We start from the raw sequence: 20,779 nt of genomic DNA, 5'->3' as shown, positions 1-20,779 counted from the left end.
GGTATTTTTTGGGGGAAAATGCTTCACTGTCTGGGCGCCGTTTGGGGATTCCCCCTTGTTTATTTGATTGCACCGACCGGGGGTAGCGCAAATTACAAACGCGTCCCCTGAAGCTGCAAGAGGTGACAATGGGGCACACTGGGGCACTGGGGGTGACCCTGTGCCTGGCGATAATGTACCTGGTAACCTACCTATCGAAGCTAGCCCAAGAATGTGCAGCTCTTAACCTTGACTCCGCTGCCCGCTGTCTACTGCCCAGGTTCTTCTTGTTGAGGCGGCTAGCTGCGTTGATGGCTTCTTCCAGCTTGTCGGCTGCAAGTGGGCTTAGATATATTCAGCAACCAAAAAGTGGACCGCTAGTTACGAGGAAAAAGAAAGGAAGAAAAAAAAAGGAAAAAAGAACAGAAAAAAAAAACGACAGAATGCAAGGCCAAGGAGGGGTTTGCTCGCAACGGGCTGGCCGCCCGGTTCCTGTCGCCATCGGAGCAAACACCCATCCCATCGCCCTGTGGGGGGTGCTGTGGGCCCTGCATGCAACCGAGTCTGGGGTCGGGTCCAGTCTCTCGAAGCAACCCCGGGCCCCATTTCTGAGTCGGAGGCTCTTGACAATTGATGATACGCCGAGTGATATCCTCAATTGTCACACGGCTACCATTCCTCACCATTATCATCCCTCGATGGCATACTAATTGTACAAACGTGTCACTTGATATTCGACATGTTTGTCTTCCCCCCTCAGTTTCGGACACTGGGATGCCAGACACCCGAAAGTGTCAGGTTTTGGAGGTTTCGGATTCCTGGGTCTCTGGCGGCGCTAATCACGACACGGATACCAGGTATTCGCAGTTAACTCCCTCTGAAGCGCAATGCAGGATTACATGCCGCACACAACGCCCGGGCGTGATGAGCAACTTGGAATCGACCTCGTAGTATTCAACTTTGGCAAGCCATGTCGGCAGTGACCCTCCGATAGAGGGATCATCGCCCAGTTCGGTCCTCTTGAGGGATCGCGGGGCAACCCAGATGTAACCCATCTTGCCGGCCAATGCTCAAACGCCGTTGAGAAACTTGAGAGGCCCAGTGTGCCCTGGAGTTTTGATAGGCCGTTGGGCGGTTCGAAACAACCTTGCTGCATGACAGAGCTGCACGCCCTGACTTTCATCCGCAGGCTTCATCTTAGCATCCTGCGAGACATGGGACGACAAGTCTCGGCATCGGATCGTTCCGCGAGTGGCATTCGAGAAGAAGGCGGCACAGAACCTCAAGCGTCCGTTCCCCTCCACGCTCCTCCCGCTTGCTCGGTCAGTCCGCTGCATAAGTGGTTACATAACAAGTCAGCCATTGCTCCAGGGCGTTGGCGATGTGTGCCCCTCGTTTCCACAAACAGCGCTTTGCAAACGCCCCTGGCTTGAACTAGCCAGGGCTTGCCAGGTCCAAGCTCTCTCAACTTCCAAAAACGGGGCCCGCTGGCGGGTTCCCACGGCCGTGCGCACGCTAAACCCGACCAAGATATCCTCCATGGCGATCGGTTCGGCGAAAGCGACCGCGAAGGCCTGAATCTGGGCCAACGGCCGCCGAAACGAGAGTAGCTCGGGGAGACAACCACGTGCGGAGGTTCCGAGACACAAATAACGCCAGGGAGGAAGCGAGAACTGGAGATGAAGTTTGTGCTGGTGGTTTCGGAGAAGTTGGTTGAATCAACCTGTCGTCTGCCGAGGAAGCCCCGCACTACCACCAAAGTCCCGTCACTTCACAGCTGGGAAACCGTTTGCTGCCCGAAGGTTTCCTCGTCTGTCATATGGTTACAAATACTGCCTTGAAAGCACCCAAAATATTAATAATAATAGTGTAGAAACCCATGAAAATCACATCCGAAATCCACCATCATTCTAAAACGAAGGCGCCGGCAAACTCGTTCTCTTCCTGTTAGACTGCTCCCCATCACCGTCATCCCATACGTCTCCCCGGCATAACCACTACCTCGATCGCCGTCACTTTCGGTTTCTCATCTTAACCATATTCGCCGTAAAGCTCCCAATCTCCGCGACCACGTTGAACCCGTTAGTTCATAGTACACAAGTACACATGAGTCAGGAGAAGATGGGATGTCGATTTGGGGGGGGTGGTCAGCGGTGCGGGTCTGGGGAGAATGGCAGCCCCAATTCGTGATGCCAGCCAGGCCATTGGGCTTCCTGTGATCCTGTTTTACGTTGTAGAGGCACTGCATTCCGACATATTTGCTGCTTCAACAAACGCCGCCAAGACCCCCTTCAAAAGACGGTCACCGAAAAAAAAATCACGTGATTATGTGTTTGTTTCGTGCTTTCCGTCGTGTCGCCTCCCTGGTCGCCCTGGTGCGTTTTTGAAAGAGTTCTCCTCCTTGAACTGTAGCGTTTTCCTATTTGAACTGTAGTGGTCCGTGCGCAACACTGCAAAACGTCGGCTAATTAATTCTGCCGCTTGATGCCTGCCACACAGCATCACAGCATAACACCCGAAGCAACGTTACGATTCCACAACGGCGCAGTGAGAATACCCTCATTTGGGCATCGAGAATGGATTATTTAAGTGCTAATTTTTTGATTTCAGGTTTTCTTATTAAATATATGTCATTGCGCAGTCTGCAGGACATGGAGGAGTTACCGGCTTCACTCCAACCAGAGGCTGTCTTGACAGGGTCTCCTTATGGTGCACCTGCACCACCAAGCATCCCGCCAGGCCACCGTCTCCTCACTGGCCCGGCTTACGCCTCCTGCAACGAGCTCTTGCTTGATCTGAACTTTTAGGGGAAGTCCTATGGTCTGGGATTTGTGAAGAGGCGAGCTTCGAATTGAGAGTTTTGCGTATTTTCCTGAATCAGGGCTTGAAGAACTTCTTGGTATTCGTGCGTTCTGCTGGATGAAAATGGTGACTATTGGAGCGAAGTTCCATGATTTGTCTCCAAAGTAGGGCTCCGAATCATGCAGCTCACCGCCTTCCCGTTTTGGCTGACGCACGGACCACTACAGTTCAAATAGGAAAACGCTACAGTTCAAGGAGGAGAACTCTTTTGAAATGCCAGGATATTGTTGACTCCAAGATCACCGTAAAAGGGGGGGAAACACGCCAATGTTTGTGTGCAGGGACATCGTCCGCGGACTATAAAAGACAATTCAGACTGGCCACAGCATGCCCGTCGAAGTGATCTCGCTCCTCTCGAGCTCCGAGGCGGGCTCCCCCCCGCTACCGAAAGCGAGTCAACCATTACCACCGTCGGCAAGTGTTGCCAAGATCACAACATTCAGTTCTGACGACATATTTTCCCCTTTGCCCCCCGCTCGTCAAAACAACAACACAAATATTTCGAAGTCAAATGACCGACCAAACGACCGAACTACCATTGACGATGTGTGGCTCATCTCAGACGACGAGGGCATTCCCTCCAAGGATTCCCGCGGGCAAGAGGGCACATCTAATAATGGGCCTTCCTCAAAAAGACGCCGCTTAAATTGTTTCGATGCGGATATCAGCAATCCAGATGGCCAGCCAAAACTAACCACAACAATAGCCCCGCCTCAGGTACCCGGGCCCAGGCGCCAAAGCCCGACAGTCTTTCCTCGTTCAAACTTTGAACGGCCGGTTCCTCGACGAAACTGGCTTGACTCTGACCCATTTGCAAGTTCTTCCCCTCGGGTGGCAGAGCAACCATCCCCAAAGTCTAGCAATCACGCTGCGGCGCTGCCGTCAAGCTACTTGGACGATAATCCCTTTGTTAGCTCCCCCGCCTTGCAAAGGAGGCCCCAGCCGCCTAAAGCCAGCGACCGGGCACCCAAAATCGACGACATTGATCCTTTCGTTTCTAGCTCGCCAGCACGTGTCTCCGGTCCAGTCAAAGCGGCCCAATCCGAAGTAGCATGGGATCCAATTTCGAGCTCTGCTCCTCTTCGGACGGCGAACGAAAATGAGCGCGGGAAGTCTCCACGGTGTTTTCGGAGGGCTCAATCAGAAGTAATCACGCTGGATGATTCTGAAACCGAGTGCGCAGCCCAGCCATTCTCCGATGATGACTTGCCAGACATCACCGATCTGGCTGCCATGAAGCAAAGGTTTACCAGACACGACCGCCTGCCTCAGGTATCTACCACCGCTAAACGAGCACGGAAGCCAAAATCAGCGGGGTCGAAGGCAGACTCAACTCAGCCAAAGAAGACTTCTTTGGAGATAGCGAGGGAAAAGGAAGAAAAGATCGCCGCCCGGGAGGCAGAAAAGGAACGCAAGAGGTTAGAGAAAGAACGCACTAAAGAAGAGAGAGCCCAGGAGAAAGTGAGGGCTGCTGCCCTGGCCGAAGTGAACAAGATTCGAACATACAAAAAGGTGGCCACGCCAGAAATGATCGTCGACCTCCCTACAACTCTCAACGAGTCCGTTAAACTACAAGCGGCCACCCTTCTCCGCGACCTTCAGGTTGATTCCGCCACCTGGACAAGCCCCGTCGATAATGTAGTCAAATGGCGCCGCAAAGTGAGCTCCCGGTACAACGACGAGCTAGGCCACTGGGAACCCGTCCCCGAGCGAATTGACCGCGAAAATTACGCCATGGTGATCGTTCCGGCAGCGCAATTTATCGATCTCGTCCTCGGCGAGGAGGATACCAGTCTCGAATCTCATGTCCTGCGTATGAAACGCCACTTCCCAAACGACACTATCATCTACCTACTCGAAGGTTTGTCCCTCTGGTTCCGCAAGAACCGCAACGCCCGCAACAACCAATACGTTTCTGCCGTACGCAACGGCCTCGACCCGGCCTTCGACACCTCCAACACCCAGCAGCAGCGCAAGCGCAAAAACGGCAACCCGCAAACCTACATTGACGAAGAAGTTGTCGAGACCTCCCTCCTCCAGCTCCAAGTCCTCCACGGCGTGCTCATCCACCACACCACAGTCTCCCTCGAGACGGCCCGCTGGATCACCGTCTTCACGCAGCACATCAGCACGGTGCCGTACCGCCGGCAGCGCGACGAGGCCAACGACGCCGGGTTTTGCATGGACACCGGGCAGGTCAGGACGGGTGACGGGCCGCATGACACGTACGTGCGTATGCTGCAGGAGATTGCCCGGGTTACCGCGCCCATCGCGTATGGCATTGCGGCCGAGTTTGGGACCGTGGCTAAGTTGGTGAAGGGTTTGGAGGAAGGGGGCCCGCTGAGGTTGGAGAAGGTGCGTAAGAGCGTCAACAAGGAAGGGGAGGTGAGTGAGAGGACGGTTGGGCAGGCGGTTAGTAGGAGGATGAGCAAGATCTTTCTGGGGAGAGATGAGACTAGCACGGAGATCTAGATTACGAGCTCGATGAGCGGGCGGTGCATGCATGCATATAAATGGAGGGCTCGCATAATGTATGTAAACAGTCTGATACTCTATCTGGGTCCAATCTTATTAGAGTATGTATTACAACCGGGCCATGATCAAGCCATCCACGCATTAAGTGGTTCCTCTCTCGAAGACCATTTAAACGTCCCTGTGACATAAGAAAAAGACATAGGAAAGGACATAAGAAAGGACATAAGAGAAGGACATAAGAAAGGACATAGGAAAGTATCTAAAAGAGTGACATCAACCCCTTCATTCCTTCCCAAGCAGCACCTTCAAGGCATGCACCACAGCCTCCACCACCTCGGGCGTCCGACTCTTCTTAGCACACTCCGTCAGCGCCTCCACCCCGCCAGCGGCGAGCAATTTCTCCCTCGCCAACTGGCCTACCTCGCCCTCCTGCGAAAGCATATTGTGCACCACCACCGCGCCCCGATGCCTCAGCCCCTCATCACCATTGTCCCGACACAAGCCCAGCACCACCCCCGCCCCGCGCGGCTGGAGCAGCACCGCGCGGACGATAGCGTCGAACGCGGTCAGGCTGGCTAGGGCGCCGCCCGCCGCGCTGCGCGTCTTGGTGTCGTCGGCGTCGGCTAGTGCTAGGATGAGCTGCACGCGCGTGGCGGCTTTGGGCGAGCCGTCGCCGAAGAGGGTGATGGCTTCGGCGGGGCTTTGTACCAGGTTGCAGACGAGTTCCACTGCGGCGGTCGAGATGCGGATGTTGCTGCTGAAGAGCTGTTCCTCGATGTCGTCCCAGGCGGTGCGCACGATGGCGCGCCGCGTGGTGTCGTGGTCGTCGTCCGTTGATGCGAGGTTGGTGAGCGCGAGGAGGGATTCGAAAGTGGGTAGGAGATCCCGGGTGTCCGATGTGGGGTCTGGAGGGATGATTGAGGTGAGAGGGCGGATGGCCGCGGTTTGAGGGGTTTGTTGGCGGAAGACAAGGGTTGGGTTGGTAGAGATGAGGATGCGTGCGAGGGCCTGGGCGGCGGTCCGCCGTGTGGTTTCTTCCTTTTCTGGGAGCGCGGTCCAGGCTGCGATGAGGAGGCGGACGGCGCCCTGCTGGGCGAGCTGGCCGCGGAACGAAGAGGTGACAGAGAACGAAAAGATGATGGAGATGATGAGAGATAGAGATGCGACCGAGGCCGCCTTGCAGTGCTTGACGAGAAGCGGAGTGACGCCAGAACTAAAAACAAGTTTGCACCGCTCTGATACGTGAGCATCGTCACTCAGAGGATTGGGTTGCAGCTTTCCGGCCGCGTTAGCATAGGCTTTGAGTTCCCTTACCCTTTTTTGTTCCTCAGTCTCGGCGGGTTGGTAGCGAGTAAGGTGGGTAATGATACTAAGAACGCCGTACGCCAGTGACGACTTCGGGGGTGCCGATTCAAGAATTTTGACAATCTGTTTCAACGATTTGCCGTCGCGAGCTAGCTGCTCCCTGATGCTAGGCCGTGTAGTTGCGTATGCCAGTCCCTCGACCGCATACTGGACATCTTCGGGGTCCTCGGTGGCAAGCATCTCGGCAAACCTCTTGCATAAAACTTCAAACTTTGGCGTTGCTGATTCAATCTTGGGTTCGGGTCCCTGGCTGGGTGTTAGGTTCTGCTGAACGGGGGCGGCCTTCAAAGTTTCTTCACGTCAGCTGGCTTCACGATGATGAACCCCACAACGAGTCTCCCGTCACAGGCGTTCGGAGCGGCCTTCTTAGCGGCCTTCTTAAAGGCCTTCCGGGCACTACGACGAAGTGTACGGACATGGGCGCTAACCATAATCTTCGTCCAGATAACTCCAGCAAGGCTGCGAGTTTTCTCGCAGTGCTTTCTCAAGTCGTCGGTCATTTCCTTAAGCTCAACCTCGGTCCCTCTGAGTTCCATCATGGCCTCGACACGTAATTCGGGATTCTCAAAGATGAGATCCTCCATCCAAGAAAGGCAATGCTTGTAGATAGCAGCATGGCACTTCGTCTGCATGCATGCGGCGCTGAGCATTTCCAAGCAAGCCATCTCGGCCTTCCGGCTCTTGTACCTCCCGCTCATCAGCGGTGCAAGGCTGGGGAGAAAGCCATCGGTGTGGAGGAGCTTTGACATGGTATCGTAGTCCATGGGGAATATGGCCGCAGCAGCACAAAAGGCGATAATGTAGTCTTCGTAGTGGCCCCGACGCATTCTGGCGTGAAAAAACTCATTGATATACTCTGGGCCCTGCTTGCCAATAGCATGGAGGTAGGCTGCTGTGCAAAGGGTGGCTTGGGCCCGGACGGTGTCGGATTGTCTCATGTCGAGGTAGAGAAAGATAGTGTCGACGCAATCGCTGTCGATAACATAGGTGATGGATTGCTCGCCCTGTTTAGTGCGCTCGACGTCCTCGTTGAGGAGTTTTGTCAGTTTGGCAAGGTCGACCGACAACTCTTCGTCCTTCTTGCCACCTTCCATGAGTCGAGCGAGAAGAAGTAGGGCCTCGCCTTGCTTCTCAGTGGTCTTGACCACAACGGATGATTCGAGGACAGAGACAGGCATGGTGATTGTTGGGATAATAGTAGGAGTAGAAAGGTGGTTACGGGTAAATGGGTCCGATGGAAAGATAGGCTCAACGTAGCTGAGCGTAGGAGCGGTTATAAAGTGTAAACGTGCCTGTAAGCGCGTCTGTAAACGCGTCAAGGAGGTGCCAGAAAGGCGTGGAGGTATGAATGACTAATGTCAGACGACGGGAGCCGAGACGCAAGAGTTGCAGGTGTTGCAGGTGTTGAGAGTTGAGAATTGAGTGTTTGTAGGACAGGTATCGACGCGACTCGCGCGAGACTCAATGGTTGAAAGAGGTTCGCGTCCACGCGCTAAGGAGGTGCAGACAAGGCTTAAAGGTCTGAAAGATTGACTCTAGACGACGGGAGTCGAGAGACAAGGGTTGCGGGTGTTGAGAGTTGAGAACGAGCTTTTGTAGGACAGATCTTGACTGAGAATTGATCGTGGAAAGAGGTTGTAAGAGGGAAGAAGCAGACTCAGATTTGGAACTGGTCGGCAGAGATTTTCTAGACAGATTCTAGGCAGAATTCCAGGCAACACTCTAGGCAAAAAATTTCCAGAAGCTACCATGACCGGCAGCAGGCCTTTCGTGGACAGATGATGTTGAAGCTCACGAACCTTTGGACGTAAATCGCCTGAGATATCTGAGGCTTGGCCCCGCCAAGTTGATGCCCCACCATAGTTAGCGCCAAGTGAGCGCCATGCAATTAGGTACTGTAAGGTAGTCTAGTCTGAGAGCGGCATAGCGCAAGTTGCATGTGACAGCGGCCCATCGGTTTGGTTATGGTCCTCCCAATTTTCCACTGCTACGTAACGAGTAACTCCATGGTGGACAACTCGCAACGTCATTAGGCCATCACAAAAAACCAACAGCGCACATGAAGGCCTTCGACTTACGGCTGACCTGCGACGGCCTGCTGCATCACCTCGGATTTCGATAAACCGGATTTGCCGAGGAACCTAAGCAGCAGGGAACAGAAAGCAGCGAGCAGAGAGCAACGAATCGGCGAATCGTCATTGATCGACAGGCACGGACGACAATTCTGACATCCACCGAATGCCTGCGAGGTGTCCTACCCACGACGGATAGCATTGCACGAAGCCATTGCAGCGAGCGATAGCAGCCACAGCCACATAAACACACAGGGCCAATTCAAAATGAGCGTCCAGGATGCAGTTGACGCCTCGGAGCATTACGAGGTGTACAATACTGACGACATACCATCGCTCTGCACCATTGTCATCGACACCAACCCACGAGCCTGGGCCGCCCTCACCGATGTCCTCCCCATCTCCAAAGCGATAGCGAACATCTTGGTTTTTGTCAATGCCCACCTCGCATTTAGCAACTCGAACCAGGTCTCCATCATAGCCGCCCATACCAACCGCGCCGTCTGGCTCTATCCAGCGCCGCCAAGGCAGGGTCGTTCTCAGGATGTCGATATGCAAAATGCTGCCAGCGACAGCAAATCCTCCTCTGCCAATAAATACCCCCAGTTTGCCCAAATAGAAAACTCCCTCCTAACTTCTCTCCGCGCCCTCATAAACGACACTACCGATGCCGACCTCGCCTCGACAACGACCCAAATATCCGGCGCCCTGACCCTCGCCCTCGCCCACATCAACAAAACCGCCCTGTCCTTCACCGCCTCCTCCACAGCCGCCCACGCTGCGACGAACACCGGCACCGCCATGACAGCAGGCACCGCAGTCGGCCCGAACCCCGTATCAAGCACGTCTATGAACGGCGGTGGCCTCGCGGGCCTACACGCACGCATTCTGATCCTCTCGGTCAGCGACAGCGCCCCGGCGCAGTACATCCCCACCATGAACGCCGTGTTTGCCGCCGCCCGCGCCCGCATCGCCATCGACACCCTCTCCCTCCGCGGTAGCGCCACCTTCCTCGAGCAAAGCCAGCTTCATCACCCGAGGCACCTTCATCCCAGCCGCCGAGCCACGCGGGCTGCTTCAGTACCTCATGTTCGGCTTCGGCAGCGGGACTGCGCCCTCCAACCCGTCAGGCGGCGCAGACTCGGGCAAGGGCCCAGCCAGCTCCAAGACCGCCACCGCCGGCGGCCAAGGAACCACAGCAGCAGGAGGAAGACATCCTAGAACAGCCAAGCTCGGGCTGGGCGCGAGCGTGGCGGAGCTGCTCGTGACCCCCAGCGCGGACGCGGTCGACTTCCGCGCGGCATGCTTCTGTCACCGTAACGTGATCGACACGGGCTTCGTCTGCTCCGTCTGCCTCAGCATCTTTTGCGAGGTGCCCGACGGCGGCGAGTGCCTGACGTGCGGCACCGCGCTGGCCTTGGGGAACTACGGGAAGCGGCCGGTTGTGGCGGGCGGTAGCAGCAACGTCAGCAACGGAAGCAGTAGCAGCAGCGCTTCGCCGGGCGTTGGGCGGAAGGAGAAGAGGAAGCTGGGAACTAATGGGGAGGTTTGAAGAGTGGGAATCGATATATACCGTCGTGCTCAGTTGAGGATGGGCAAGGGGAGGAGAGAGAGAGAGAGAGAGAGTTGGGGGTGGGACTGTATAACCGCCGGATGGCCAGTCTTTGTTTTTTTGTTTGCAGTTGTAGACCATGGCGTCCTCAAAGGGCAAAGGGGCATCAAAATCGTCTGGGTAGGCGTGGCGTTAGGAGAGAGGAAAACAATATGTTGAATTATCAGAGTCTCATACTGGGATCATACCGTAAATCTATCAGGACTTCAAACTCGTCGCCCTTTGCACATGTCTATCCCCCAGATCACAGCTCAGGTCACAGCGGCCCGTCTAGAAACTGACGGACATAGATTGTTGATGGCTGCTCTTGTACGAGCCTCAACCTGCAAGACGAGATTGAAGCGACGGCCGAGCCACCACTGGGTTTGGTCCACACGAAAATAAAGAGGCAATGACTTCTATCGGTAATCTCTGACGCTACTCTGACAAGGTGCAATGTAATGCATTCAAGGTTCGTCTCTTATGCAGGAATCGTCGTTCTTTCGATCTCGAGCGCCCTCTGACATCATACTCCCAACAGCGCGTGCCCTACAACATCATGATGACGCCTCAGTCCAGCCGAATCTTCCGCCCGCCCAGCGCAACATGCCCTGTCTTGCCGAGGCGCGACATGACACAGAGTGGCTCGCGTTCCGTCGACGACATGGAAGCTAGTGCAAAAGAATCCGTATTGTGGGCGAAGTAGAAGTATACCCCGGTACGGTCTTTCTTGACAGCCATTACCCCGATAGCCGCGGCTGTAGGCTGGCTCCTGATCCCGGGGTGATTCATGAAGTCATCGACGACGAAAGATTCCATGATGGTATGCTCGTCCTCCTCGACAATGTCCCGTCCGCCAGGCCCACGGCGCGTACCTTGAAAGAGGCGTTCAGCGCATTTGCTTGAAGCGAGGCAAGTTGCCATATGTTCGCCGGTGCCGCTGGTAACCGCGGCCACTGATGTCGCCAGGTCGTCATCTGGGTCCTCCGGAACGACAGCACTCCCGACACCGACTAGAGCGGCAGGGCCAGTGCGGCCTTTGTGCTTCATTCCGATGCCTCCCGATGAGGATCCTGCTGCAATCCGTCCCAGTGAGTCGATTGCAATTACCCCAACCGTATCCGTCACAGTATCTACAGCCTCGTCCATTCCCGCCGGGGGTTCCGCAGGTCGGGTCGTGTTGTTCTTGTCACACGAGGAGTCGAATCCATAAGTCTCATAGTAGTCGAAATCATCTACCATGTCCACCTCGGTGTCTTCATAGCTTATAGACCCATCGTTGACCGAAGCGGATGCTGGGGCATGTGACGACGCGAAATATGGCGGGTCGGCTCCCAGTCCTGCACATACCCTCGACTCCATCGGCGTCGACGGACCCCTATATGGCTGAATGGACGAACCCAGGAGATTTAAGGGACAAGGGTCGGGGAATTTTGGCTTGCCCGGCGCTTCCCTCGATGCGCCCATTGGATCAAGAAGGGCCGAGGTCGAAACGATTGTGGCTGCGGGTAGTTCGTGGCGGCCGGCTTGGAAACGACCAGCATCCGGGGAGTCGGGTTGACCTTCATTCCAAATGCCGGTGAGAATGGCCGCGGTATGATCTCGAGCCTGTACATCACCGACCGGCCTCGCAACCTTTCCATAGGCACCTAGCGATGGTGTCCTCCAACCGTTCCAGTATTTCCTGTATCCTGGACGAGACTTCTTCCCCTCAGCCCTCCTCAGGTCCTCGATCCAGCTGAGATAACGGTCTTTTGCATTTCTCGAGACTAGATACTCGTTCTGGACGGTTTTTAATGCGTGCTCCTCCGCGAAGTCCTTGGCTCCTGAGCCTATAAGGATGTTGGGCGGGACTCTGCGGAGTGATAGTGGCAGACTGCTCGTGTCGAGGATCTTCTTGGCCAGCGTGATAGGGTTTTTGACACCTGTGAGTAACATTAGCGGAATGCTTTTTGGAGCAGGATGACCAGGTCTGGCACGCACCCCCAACAGCACCACAGGCACCGCTTCTTCCGAGATGGTCGACAATCGTGGCATCACACTCAACCACACCATCGATGTTCAAGTTGCTTCCGAAACCAGCATTTGTAATCCCATTGTCTTCTAGACATCTAATGGCGGCCTCGACGGCCTCGGGAGCAGTTGCGCCAGCCCTGAGGAAACTCATGCCAATGCGGGCAGCACTAGTCGTGCCGTTAGATATGTGAATAGCTTAGAGGGTTCCCGGTGGAGAACTTACTCAGTACACGCTTGAAGGTGTACACCCTCATTCAATACACTATGGTATCCTGCTCCTGCGTGTACGAATATCGAAGCAACCGGCTTGTTGGACGACCTTTCCCACAAGCTGCCGACGGAAGCCTCTCCCCCAGGGCCAATGGAGAAGAACTCGGGGGCACTTGACATTGCGCCGGGTTTCCGAGACAGTCTCCTTTGTCGAGATGGAATAGCAATTCGCCAAGTAATTTTATGGTGTCTCGTTTCTTTTCAAAGCAAGGTGATCGGGCCTCTGATATTGTTGCGTGCGCGAGCTGTCTGACACGCCGGTAGGCGAGATATCAAACCAAACAACTGAGGTTGTGTTTAGGGTAGCCAAGATAGCGGTGGCTCGATAGGTTGGCTGAGTTACGCCCAGCTTTCGGTCTGTTGGTGGTGGGTTGCTTGTCAGTCGTGGGTATCGTCAAAATCGAAGGAGAGGAAGCAAGCAGGGACCGAAGAAAATGGAACCGTCTCACCAAAAGCAAACCAACATCTGGAAAAGGAAACAAACGCTACTGGCTCTAATTCCCCCTGGGGTAATCGGGAAGCTGCCTTAGGGACGGAGAAAAAGCCAGGCGTTTTGAGCAAACCGAGGACGATAGAGATGAGGGTATGGAAACTTGTCGCTGGAAGATGGCAGGGCGACCGGAAACAGGTGGTCGTTAGTTTTGTGGGTGTTAAATGGCCGAATTACACGGTGCCAGTCTCAAATTTTGGAAGTATTGGTATCTAGGGAAGGAGCGACGCGGTCGTGTTCCTTCATGATTCCCGCATCTCATGAGCGCGAGCGCTACTGTGCCTGGCTCAACCTTGAGAAAGACCGACCGTGCTTGCTGGGCTTCTATGCGATGGTTGTTCTCAATTATTTTATTCCATTCTAGAACTTGAGATTTTGCCGGCACTGAGTGATTAGGTAAACGGTCTATCATCTGCTGCCATATTTATTGACTAAGTGGTGTCTCAGTTGCGACATAAGAGGTTGCATCTGTCTGATGAGCTTGAGCCGATGTTAAAGACGTGCCCGGTTGTTGCCCTTTGCAGCTTGGGCAGACAGACGTTCCGGCCACCGTAGCTGGCGGGGCACCCGTATTTCTTGGCGCACAGCCGCAGCGTGGGTCAACTCGGGGAGCTTCGTCAGACGTAATCTTGGACCTCAACGCTCTCCACTAACTGCCTGCCTGCATCCTGGACGACACCTCGCCCTTGAGCGTCGCTTTTTGTATTGACCGCGCAGAAACACTAGCAGGAGCTGCGCGCAGCAGCAGACATTTGCAACAATGGCCAACCAAACCCCAGCCGTTGTCATGGACAAGTAGGTGTAGCGGCGAGACCCCCCTTAGCCCCGCTCTCGAGGAAACAGAGGAGGATGCGCCAGCCACAAGTCCACCAAGTCTACGATCGCTGACCACAACTTACCCTCGCAGCGGCACGGGGTTCTCTAAGCTAGGTTCGTCTCCCCCCTTCGGAGCTGACAACGACTTCTCGCCGTTTCATGGCTGACCGGTCATTCTGTTAGGTTTCGCCGGAAACGACTCTCCTTCGTTCGTTTTCCCGACCGCGATTGCGACCAAGGGTGCCGCGACCGGCGGTGGTGCGGGTTCCGGCCGCCCTCCCGTTCCCAACAGGCCCTCTTTCCTGACCGGCGGAGCTGGCCCGACCGGTCATCTATCGGGGAAGCGCGGAACCGAGGACCTCGACTTCTTCATTGGCGACGAGGCCATCTCGGCCGCGGGTGGACCTGGTAGGTCCGTTCCACTGAGGAAGAAAGGCGGCGGCTGACGGAGCTAGGCTATGGGTTACACTACCCGATCCGGCATGGGCAGATCGAGAACTGGGTTGGTTGAACAAGTAACGGATGCTGGCGGGAGAGGCTAATACGTGGCGGCAGGATCATATGGAGAGATTCTGGTCTAACTCCATTTTCAAGTACCTCAGGGTAGAGCCCGAGGACCACTACTTCCTCCTCACGGAGCCGGTGAGGCTGCCCTTGGTATTTGCGTATGATGCTGTGGCTAATAGACTCTAGCCCTTAAACCCGCCCGAGAACCGCGAGAACACGGCCGAGATCTTCTTCGAATCCTTCAACTGTGCCGGACTATACATTGCCGTCCAGGCTGTGCTAGCACTTGCTGCGTCGTGGACGTCGTCGAAGGTCACGGATCGGTCTCTGACAGGCACGGTTATCGATTCTGGTGACGGTGTTACGCACGTCATTCCGGTCGCCGAAGGCTACGTGATCGGTTCCTCGATCAAGTCCATCCCCATCGCCGGCCGCGACATCACCTACTTTGTCCAGTCGCTCCTCCGTGACCGCGGCGAGCCAGACTCGTCTCTCAAGACGGCGCAGGAGATCAAGGAAGAGTACTGCTACGTCTGCCCGGATATCGTCAACGAGTTTGGCAAGTACGACCGCGACCGCACCCGGTTCTTGAAGCACGTTGTCGCCCATCCGGGCGGCCGCCAAGTGAGCGTCGACGTCGGCTACGAGCGCTTCCTGGCGCCTGAGATCTTTTTCAACCCCGAGATTTACTCATCCGACTTCCTGACGCCGCTACCCGTGGTTGTCGACGGCGTGATTCAGTCGTCGCCCATCGATGTGCGTCGCGGCCTGTACAAGAACATTGTCCTCTCGGGTGGCAGCACGCTGTACAAGGACTTTGGCCGCAGGTTACAGCGCGATATCAAGCAGCTCGTGGACGCCAGGATCCGTCAGAGCGAGGTGCGCAGCGGTGGTGCCAAGAGTGGAGGACTGGAGGTGCAGGTCATCGGGCACAAGAGGCAGCGTCACGGGCCGTGGTTTGGCGGGAGCTTGCTGGGCCAGACGCCCGAGTTCCGATCATACTGCCACACCAAGGCGGAGGTACGTTCTATGTCTGAATTTTGCGGTGGGATATGGGTTTAGCTAACGATTCGACAGTACCAAGAATACGGACCGGGTATCGTGCGGAGATTCGCCCTGCTGGGAGGACCGGGTGGCTCGTAGAAGGGTCATTGATTTCGTTGTAGAAAGCGAGCGATATTTATGCGGAGAAGGCGGCAGTGTTTCATGGGTGGCGCCAAAAACAGATAGGTGAACGACGTTAAGTTGACATGCCGTTATGTTTGCTTATGGACCTCATGTATGGCAGCCCGATGGTGATGGTGATGGTGAAAGGGACGGCCCACTGATGCCAAGCCGGCGTGCCCCATATTTCCCGCCTACTGCAGGGATGCCCGGCCCCGGCGGTTGGGGCTCCCGAACACATGACCGTTTGGGGCATGCAACGGGCCATATAGCGCTTGGAATAACGTCGCTCTACCTGGTTGGGATGTTCCGCATGATGTCTTGTTAAACCGGCTCCTCCCGCAGCAGTTCGCCCCTCACTATGCCCTCCTCATGGCAGGGCCGGTTATGCGTTATGCATGCCACACATCAGCTCGGTGGCTTGAGACATCGAACGCAAGCCCGGGGCAGCGGAGGTCTTGCGGGGAACCCTGTGATTTCCTATGTCGTGTGGCATGGTCTAGACTTGTCGAGCTGTTGTTGGGAATTTGTGACTGACGTAACCACGCTCGGGGTTCCAACCCCCCGATAGGGTTTCTGGGGCTGTGGCATACCTGCAAACTTCGTATGTATACAGCCGAGAGGAGTTTGGAGACTTGAGGCGTAAGGTACGGCGATGAAGTCTGAACAGCACCATCTCCCAAAAGTTATCATGTTTGTTTTGTACACGAAAACACAAGGTAATCAGGTATTCTAGTTATGAGCACTTCTCTTGAGACTCTAAGACAAATGTGGGGGGTCTTTGAGGGCTGCTGAAGGAGCTTCGCTTGGTTCCGCTCCCCCGACCCCGCGGTCAATTCCGCTGGGAATCGTTCCAGCCCCGGCTACCTTACGCCGAAAAGTCAGGCCATCGGTTCCGGAATGCTCCTTGTATCGAGCCTAGAAGCTACCTCTTGGGTTCAGCGTCTACCACATCGTACGGTTCATGCAGGCTTGCCTTCATCGACCGACGTCCTGCATCTCAACCACCCAACCGATCAATCACCTTTGCCGCTCGGCCTCGTATTACATGTTTCTTGTATTTGTTGGTCGAGACTGGGCCTTTTTTCGCTATCATAATCCGGCGTGATACTGAACGGTGACGATGGCCGATGCGTATAAATGATGGCAGCGGTTCCTTCCTGCTTTGCACTGATTGATCCACACCAGTGATATCATCATCCTTCCCTCCTCGGCACACACCCACACTTCACACACACTATATACACACACACACACACACACACACACACACACACACACACACACACACACACACACACACACACACACACTAGCTTCGCAAAGTTTACAGAATCACAATGGGCGAATTTGAGATCCCAACCGAGCAATGGGCTCAAGTGGTTGAGAAGTCGGGTGGCCGTACGCCATACTCCCTCCCTAGATTGTGTATAACCCATCCCGCCACCTCATATCCTAACATCACCAACAGCCGTGTCGTACAAGAAGATCCCCGTCCAGAAGCCCGGCCCGGATGAAGTCCTCGTCAACGTCAAGTACTCGGGCGTCTGCCACACCGACCTGCACGCCATGATGGGCGACTGGCCGCTCGAGACCAAGCTGCCCCTCGTCGGCGGGCACGAGGGCGCGGGCGTGGTGGTGGCCAAGGGCGAGCTGGTGACCGACCTCGAGCTGGGCGACCACGCCGGCATCAAGTGGCTCAACGGCAGCTGCCTGGCCTGCAGCTTCTGCATGCAGGCCGACGAGCCGCTCTGCCCCAAGGCCCTGCTGTCGGGCTACACCGTCGACGGCACCTTCCAGCAGTACGCCGTGGCCAAGGCCGCCCACGTCGCGCGCATCCCCAAGGACTGCGACCTCGAGGCCGTCGCCCCCGTCCTCTGCGCCGGCATCACCGTGTACAAGGGCCTGAAGGAATCGGGCGTGCGCCCCGGCCAGTACGTCGCCATCGTCGGCGCGGGCGGCGGGCTGGGCAGCATGGCGATCCAGTACGCGCGCGCCATGGGCCTGAACGTGGTGGCCATCGACGGCGGCGAGGAGAAGGGCAAGAGCTGCAAGGACCTCGGCGCGAGCGCCTACGTCGATTACACGACCAGCGTCGGCGACGACTTCGTGCGCGACGTCCGCGCGGCGTCCGGCCCCGACGGCCTCGGCCCCCACGCCGTGCTGCTGCTGGCCGTCGCCGAGAAGCCGTTCCAGCAGGCCACGCAGTATGTGCGCAGCCGCGGCTCCGTCGTCTGCATCGGCCTGCCGGCTGGTGCCAAGCTCAGCGCCCCCGTGTTTGATACGGTCGTGCGTATGCTCACCATCAAGGGGAGCTATGTTGGCAACCGGCAGGACACGCAGGAAGCGCTGGACTTTTACAACCGCGGCCTGATTAGGGTGCCGTGCAAGACGGTGGGCATGAGCGAGCTGCAGAATGTGTACCAGCTGATGCGTGAGGGCAAGATCGTGGGCCGGTATGTGGTCGATACTAGCAAGTGAAAAAGGAAAGGTATGAAGGCGTTTGGGCGGCGAGGTGTTCTGGCAAACGGGGTGATATGGCTTTTGTATTTGATGATGATGACTTGGGCAGGTGGGCGAGCGGGTGGTGTAGCCGGTATCTGGTTTGGCATTAACTAGTTCAATGAATAATCGAGAAATTTCACCTTTCCGTATCCCATCACCTGAGTTGATAATGCATTTCAAGGTACAATACTACACGCTACACGTAAATGCTGAACTGAACTCCCCTCTCACAACGCCTACACTCCACCCCCCTCTTACCCCTTCCCACCATGCATGAGTCCTCAAACAACATACCCCCCACTATTAACCTGCCTCGGCTCCCCCACCGCATCAAACCTCCCATCCCAAAACCGCATCACCCCCTGCACCGCGCTCAGCCCCGGCGCCATATACTCAATCTCATGGCCCTTCCCCTCCAAACTCGCCACCACCGCCGCATCGTACCCCTCCTCCACGCGCAGCACATGGGGCAGCAGCTGGTGGTGCAGGCGCGGCGCGGCCACGGCGTCGTGCAGGCTCATGCCGCGCGCCAGGATTTTCGCCTCCGTCCCCGTCCTCCCCCTAATGCCGCGCAACCGGCCAGTCGCACCCATCGCGAGCAACATCGTGTCCTCTCCCCGCGTGCTCTCTTATGACGGGCGAGATGGATGATAATGGGCGCTCTCCCGAGCACAATGTAGTTTCGGCCGAGCGCCATAAGCCCAAGGCGTTGCGTCTGCCGGGTTGCGAGAAGTCGTCCATTTCGTTGTTTCTGGATTTGGGGGAGTGGGGTGGTTAGTTAGCTGCCCGAGGGTGCTGGGTGGTTGCGGAAGGCGGGGGGAGCGAGTTGTGTGCTTACAGGATGATGCCTGTGTCGGGCGTCATGATTTGGGCGCCAAAGAGGAGGTTGATGGTGGTTGTGGATGAGATAGTTAAGCCGGACTCGTCGGAGGCGACGACGTGCGAGGTGCCATGGCTGTCGGGGACGAAAAGGGACAGCGGGTCGTAAGCTTCCACTGGCTGCGTTCTGTCGTCGAAGATGCGGCTGCGGATGTCCTCGGCTGTGTCGTCGCTCAGCAGGAAGGCCTCAATTTGCGAAGCGTTCTTTACGAATGCCGGGTCGCCGAGTTCTAGACGTGCTGCGTAGGCAAACTTCATGGCCTCGACGAAACGGTGGGTGGTCAGGTTGATGTCGGCGAGGTCTTCCGGCGCGTATTGCTGCATTGTTTTGAACATGCTGAAGGTGACGGCGCCGCTGCTAGGGGCTTCCGTGGCAAAAAGCCTGTAGTCACCGTACGTGATGTTAAGAGCTGGCTTCACATTGACGGTATACGCGTCGAGATCTTCCATGGTCACGATCCCGTTCATCTCTTGGATGTAGCTGACCATGGACTCGGCTTTTGCGGCCAGGTCAGTGGACGGCTTAACCCTATGACGCAGAGCTAACTCACCGATCTCCCCTTTGTAAAAGACATCGATCCCTTGATTGGCAATCTTCTCCAATGAGCTGGAAATGGTTAGTAAACGTAAATCATGGCGGACATGGATCACTTACTCGGCGAGGCGTTTCCTTGTGATAGTGTCCCCGAGTTGGAGAAGAGTGCCTGTGAATTAGTGTTAATGATATTCATTACTTATGAGTCTGCCTTCTCACCATTGGGGGCAAAATCCTCAGCCCAGATCGGGTCGTCGACCAAGAATGTGTTGTTATCCGCGCTGGCATTTTCCATGTAGTGGACCAGGTCCTCGGTGACTTTAGGCGCCGTGTAAGCTCGACTGGTTTTGTCAAGGGCGTTGCGAACTGATATTTACCCTTAAAGCCCTCTCGAGCAACGCGTACGGCAGGCATGACGAGCGTTTTCCAAGGGAGCGTCTAGCAGATGGTTAGCCTCTTAGGGGCTCGGTTCGTAAGAGTGTGGTTACTGACGCCATATTTTCGGTGCAAGTGATCCAGCCCCTTAAGCTCACTCGGTACAGCGACGGCCAGGCCGCCATAGACACTGGCGTTTTGGTCGTGCTTATACATGTCTTGGCTCGCGGCCGCCGGGGCGGTCTCTCTGTAGTCGATAGTTTCGTAATTCCCATTCTTGTCACGGACGAGCATAAAGCCGCCACCGCCAATGCCGGAGTGGTACATGCCGATGACGCCTACGCACAAGGTGGTGGACACCATGGCGTCGGCGGCAGACCCCTGGCTGGCTATTAGTTGCATGTCAAGAAGGCGAGGAACAAGGAATTCTCACGCCCATCGCAATGGTATCCCTTCCGATCTTGGAGCATATGGCACTTTCGCTAGCCACAGCTCCTCTACGACCTGCAGGATCGGTGTGTATGGTGACGATCCCCTGGCTAGAGACTGGGAATGCCAAACCAGGGGCGAGCTGTGAAAGGAGTGGCAGCCAACATGGCAGCAATAATGGGCGACCTATATCAACGGTTAGATTGGCTAATTTGGCGCATAGTCGTGTCTCGTCACTTGATCACGACGGAGACTCACGCATGGTGTCGGGCAATGTCTAAACCCCCGAGAGGCCGGATCTCGGTATTCCGATATCCGCGACAACTCCAACACGGGAGAGTGGAAGCAGGTAAAAAACTAACAAGAATGAAGAACGAAACAAGAACAAAAGATGGCAATAAAACAAACAAACGAATTCGAAAAGCAACTTGACCGCCCCTTCGGAGGAG

General features: G+C 55.9%; 8 protein-coding genes across 8 annotated transcripts; 4 read left to right on the top strand and 4 right to left on the bottom strand.

Annotated features, from left to right (window-relative positions):
• Positions 1-187: 187 nt before the first annotated feature.
• CHGG_10191 (uncharacterized protein) lies at positions 188-1,034 on the bottom strand (the record flags this gene model as incomplete). Its single annotated transcript, XM_001228117.1, has 2 exons — positions 188-312; positions 890-1,034. 2 exons carry the CDS (start codon positions 1,032-1,034, stop codon positions 188-190), a joined length of 270 nt encoding a protein of 89 aa, XP_001228118.1.
• Positions 1,035-3,168: 2,134 nt separating this feature from the next.
• Positions 3,169-5,313, top strand: CHGG_10190 (uncharacterized protein; the record flags this gene model as incomplete). Its single annotated transcript, XM_001228116.1, has 1 exon — positions 3,169-5,313. The coding sequence occupies one exon, from the start codon at positions 3,169-3,171 to the stop codon at positions 5,311-5,313; it is 2,145 nt and encodes a 714-aa protein (XP_001228117.1).
• A 285-nt stretch (positions 5,314-5,598) lies between these two features.
• CHGG_10189 (uncharacterized protein) lies at positions 5,599-7,859 on the bottom strand (the record flags this gene model as incomplete). Its single annotated transcript, XM_001228115.1, has 2 exons — positions 5,599-6,963; positions 7,014-7,859. The coding sequence occupies 2 exons, from the start codon at positions 7,857-7,859 to the stop codon at positions 5,599-5,601; spliced, it is 2,211 nt and encodes a 736-aa protein (XP_001228116.1).
• A 1,161-nt stretch (positions 7,860-9,020) lies between these two features.
• On the top strand, positions 9,021-10,305 carry CHGG_10188 (uncharacterized protein; the record flags this gene model as incomplete). Its single annotated transcript, XM_001228114.1, has 2 exons — positions 9,021-9,750; positions 9,809-10,305. The coding sequence occupies 2 exons, from the start codon at positions 9,021-9,023 to the stop codon at positions 10,303-10,305; spliced, it is 1,227 nt and encodes a 408-aa protein (XP_001228115.1).
• A 609-nt stretch (positions 10,306-10,914) lies between these two features.
• CHGG_10187 (uncharacterized protein) lies at positions 10,915-12,750 on the bottom strand (the record flags this gene model as incomplete). The annotated part of the gene is made up of 3 exons (XM_001228113.1): positions 10,915-12,269; positions 12,328-12,527; positions 12,584-12,750. 3 exons carry the CDS (start codon positions 12,748-12,750, stop codon positions 10,915-10,917), a joined length of 1,722 nt encoding a protein of 573 aa, XP_001228114.1.
• A 1,130-nt stretch (positions 12,751-13,880) lies between these two features.
• CHGG_10186 (uncharacterized protein) lies at positions 13,881-15,586 on the top strand (the record flags this gene model as incomplete). Its single annotated transcript, XM_001228112.1, has 7 exons — positions 13,881-13,915; positions 14,028-14,050; positions 14,120-14,344; positions 14,392-14,438; positions 14,492-14,578; positions 14,630-15,463; positions 15,521-15,586. The coding sequence occupies 7 exons, from the start codon at positions 13,881-13,883 to the stop codon at positions 15,584-15,586; spliced, it is 1,317 nt and encodes a 438-aa protein (XP_001228113.1).
• Positions 15,587-16,947: 1,361 nt separating this feature from the next.
• On the top strand, positions 16,948-18,088 carry CHGG_10185 (alcohol dehydrogenase I; the record flags this gene model as incomplete). Its single annotated transcript, XM_001228111.1, has 2 exons — positions 16,948-17,008; positions 17,079-18,088. The coding sequence occupies 2 exons, from the start codon at positions 16,948-16,950 to the stop codon at positions 18,086-18,088; spliced, it is 1,071 nt and encodes a 356-aa protein (XP_001228112.1).
• A 305-nt stretch (positions 18,089-18,393) lies between these two features.
• On the bottom strand, positions 18,394-20,592 carry CHGG_10184 (uncharacterized protein; the record flags this gene model as incomplete). The annotated part of the gene is made up of 6 exons (XM_001228110.1): positions 18,394-18,673; positions 18,951-19,598; positions 19,726-19,807; positions 20,060-20,282; positions 20,335-20,405; positions 20,589-20,592. 6 exons carry the CDS (start codon positions 20,590-20,592, stop codon positions 18,394-18,396), a joined length of 1,308 nt encoding a protein of 435 aa, XP_001228111.1.
• Between the last annotated feature and the right edge of the window lie 187 nt (positions 20,593-20,779).

Source organism: Chaetomium globosum, genomic scaffold (assembly GCF_000143365.1).
Source record: "Chaetomium globosum CBS 148.51 scaffold_7 genomic scaffold, whole genome shotgun sequence".
Classification (NCBI taxonomy): Eukaryota; Fungi; Ascomycota; class Sordariomycetes; order Sordariales; family Chaetomiaceae; genus Chaetomium; species Chaetomium globosum.
The sequence above is the reverse complement of the archived record's forward strand: the minus strand, read 5'-3'. Positions and strand labels throughout refer to the sequence as shown.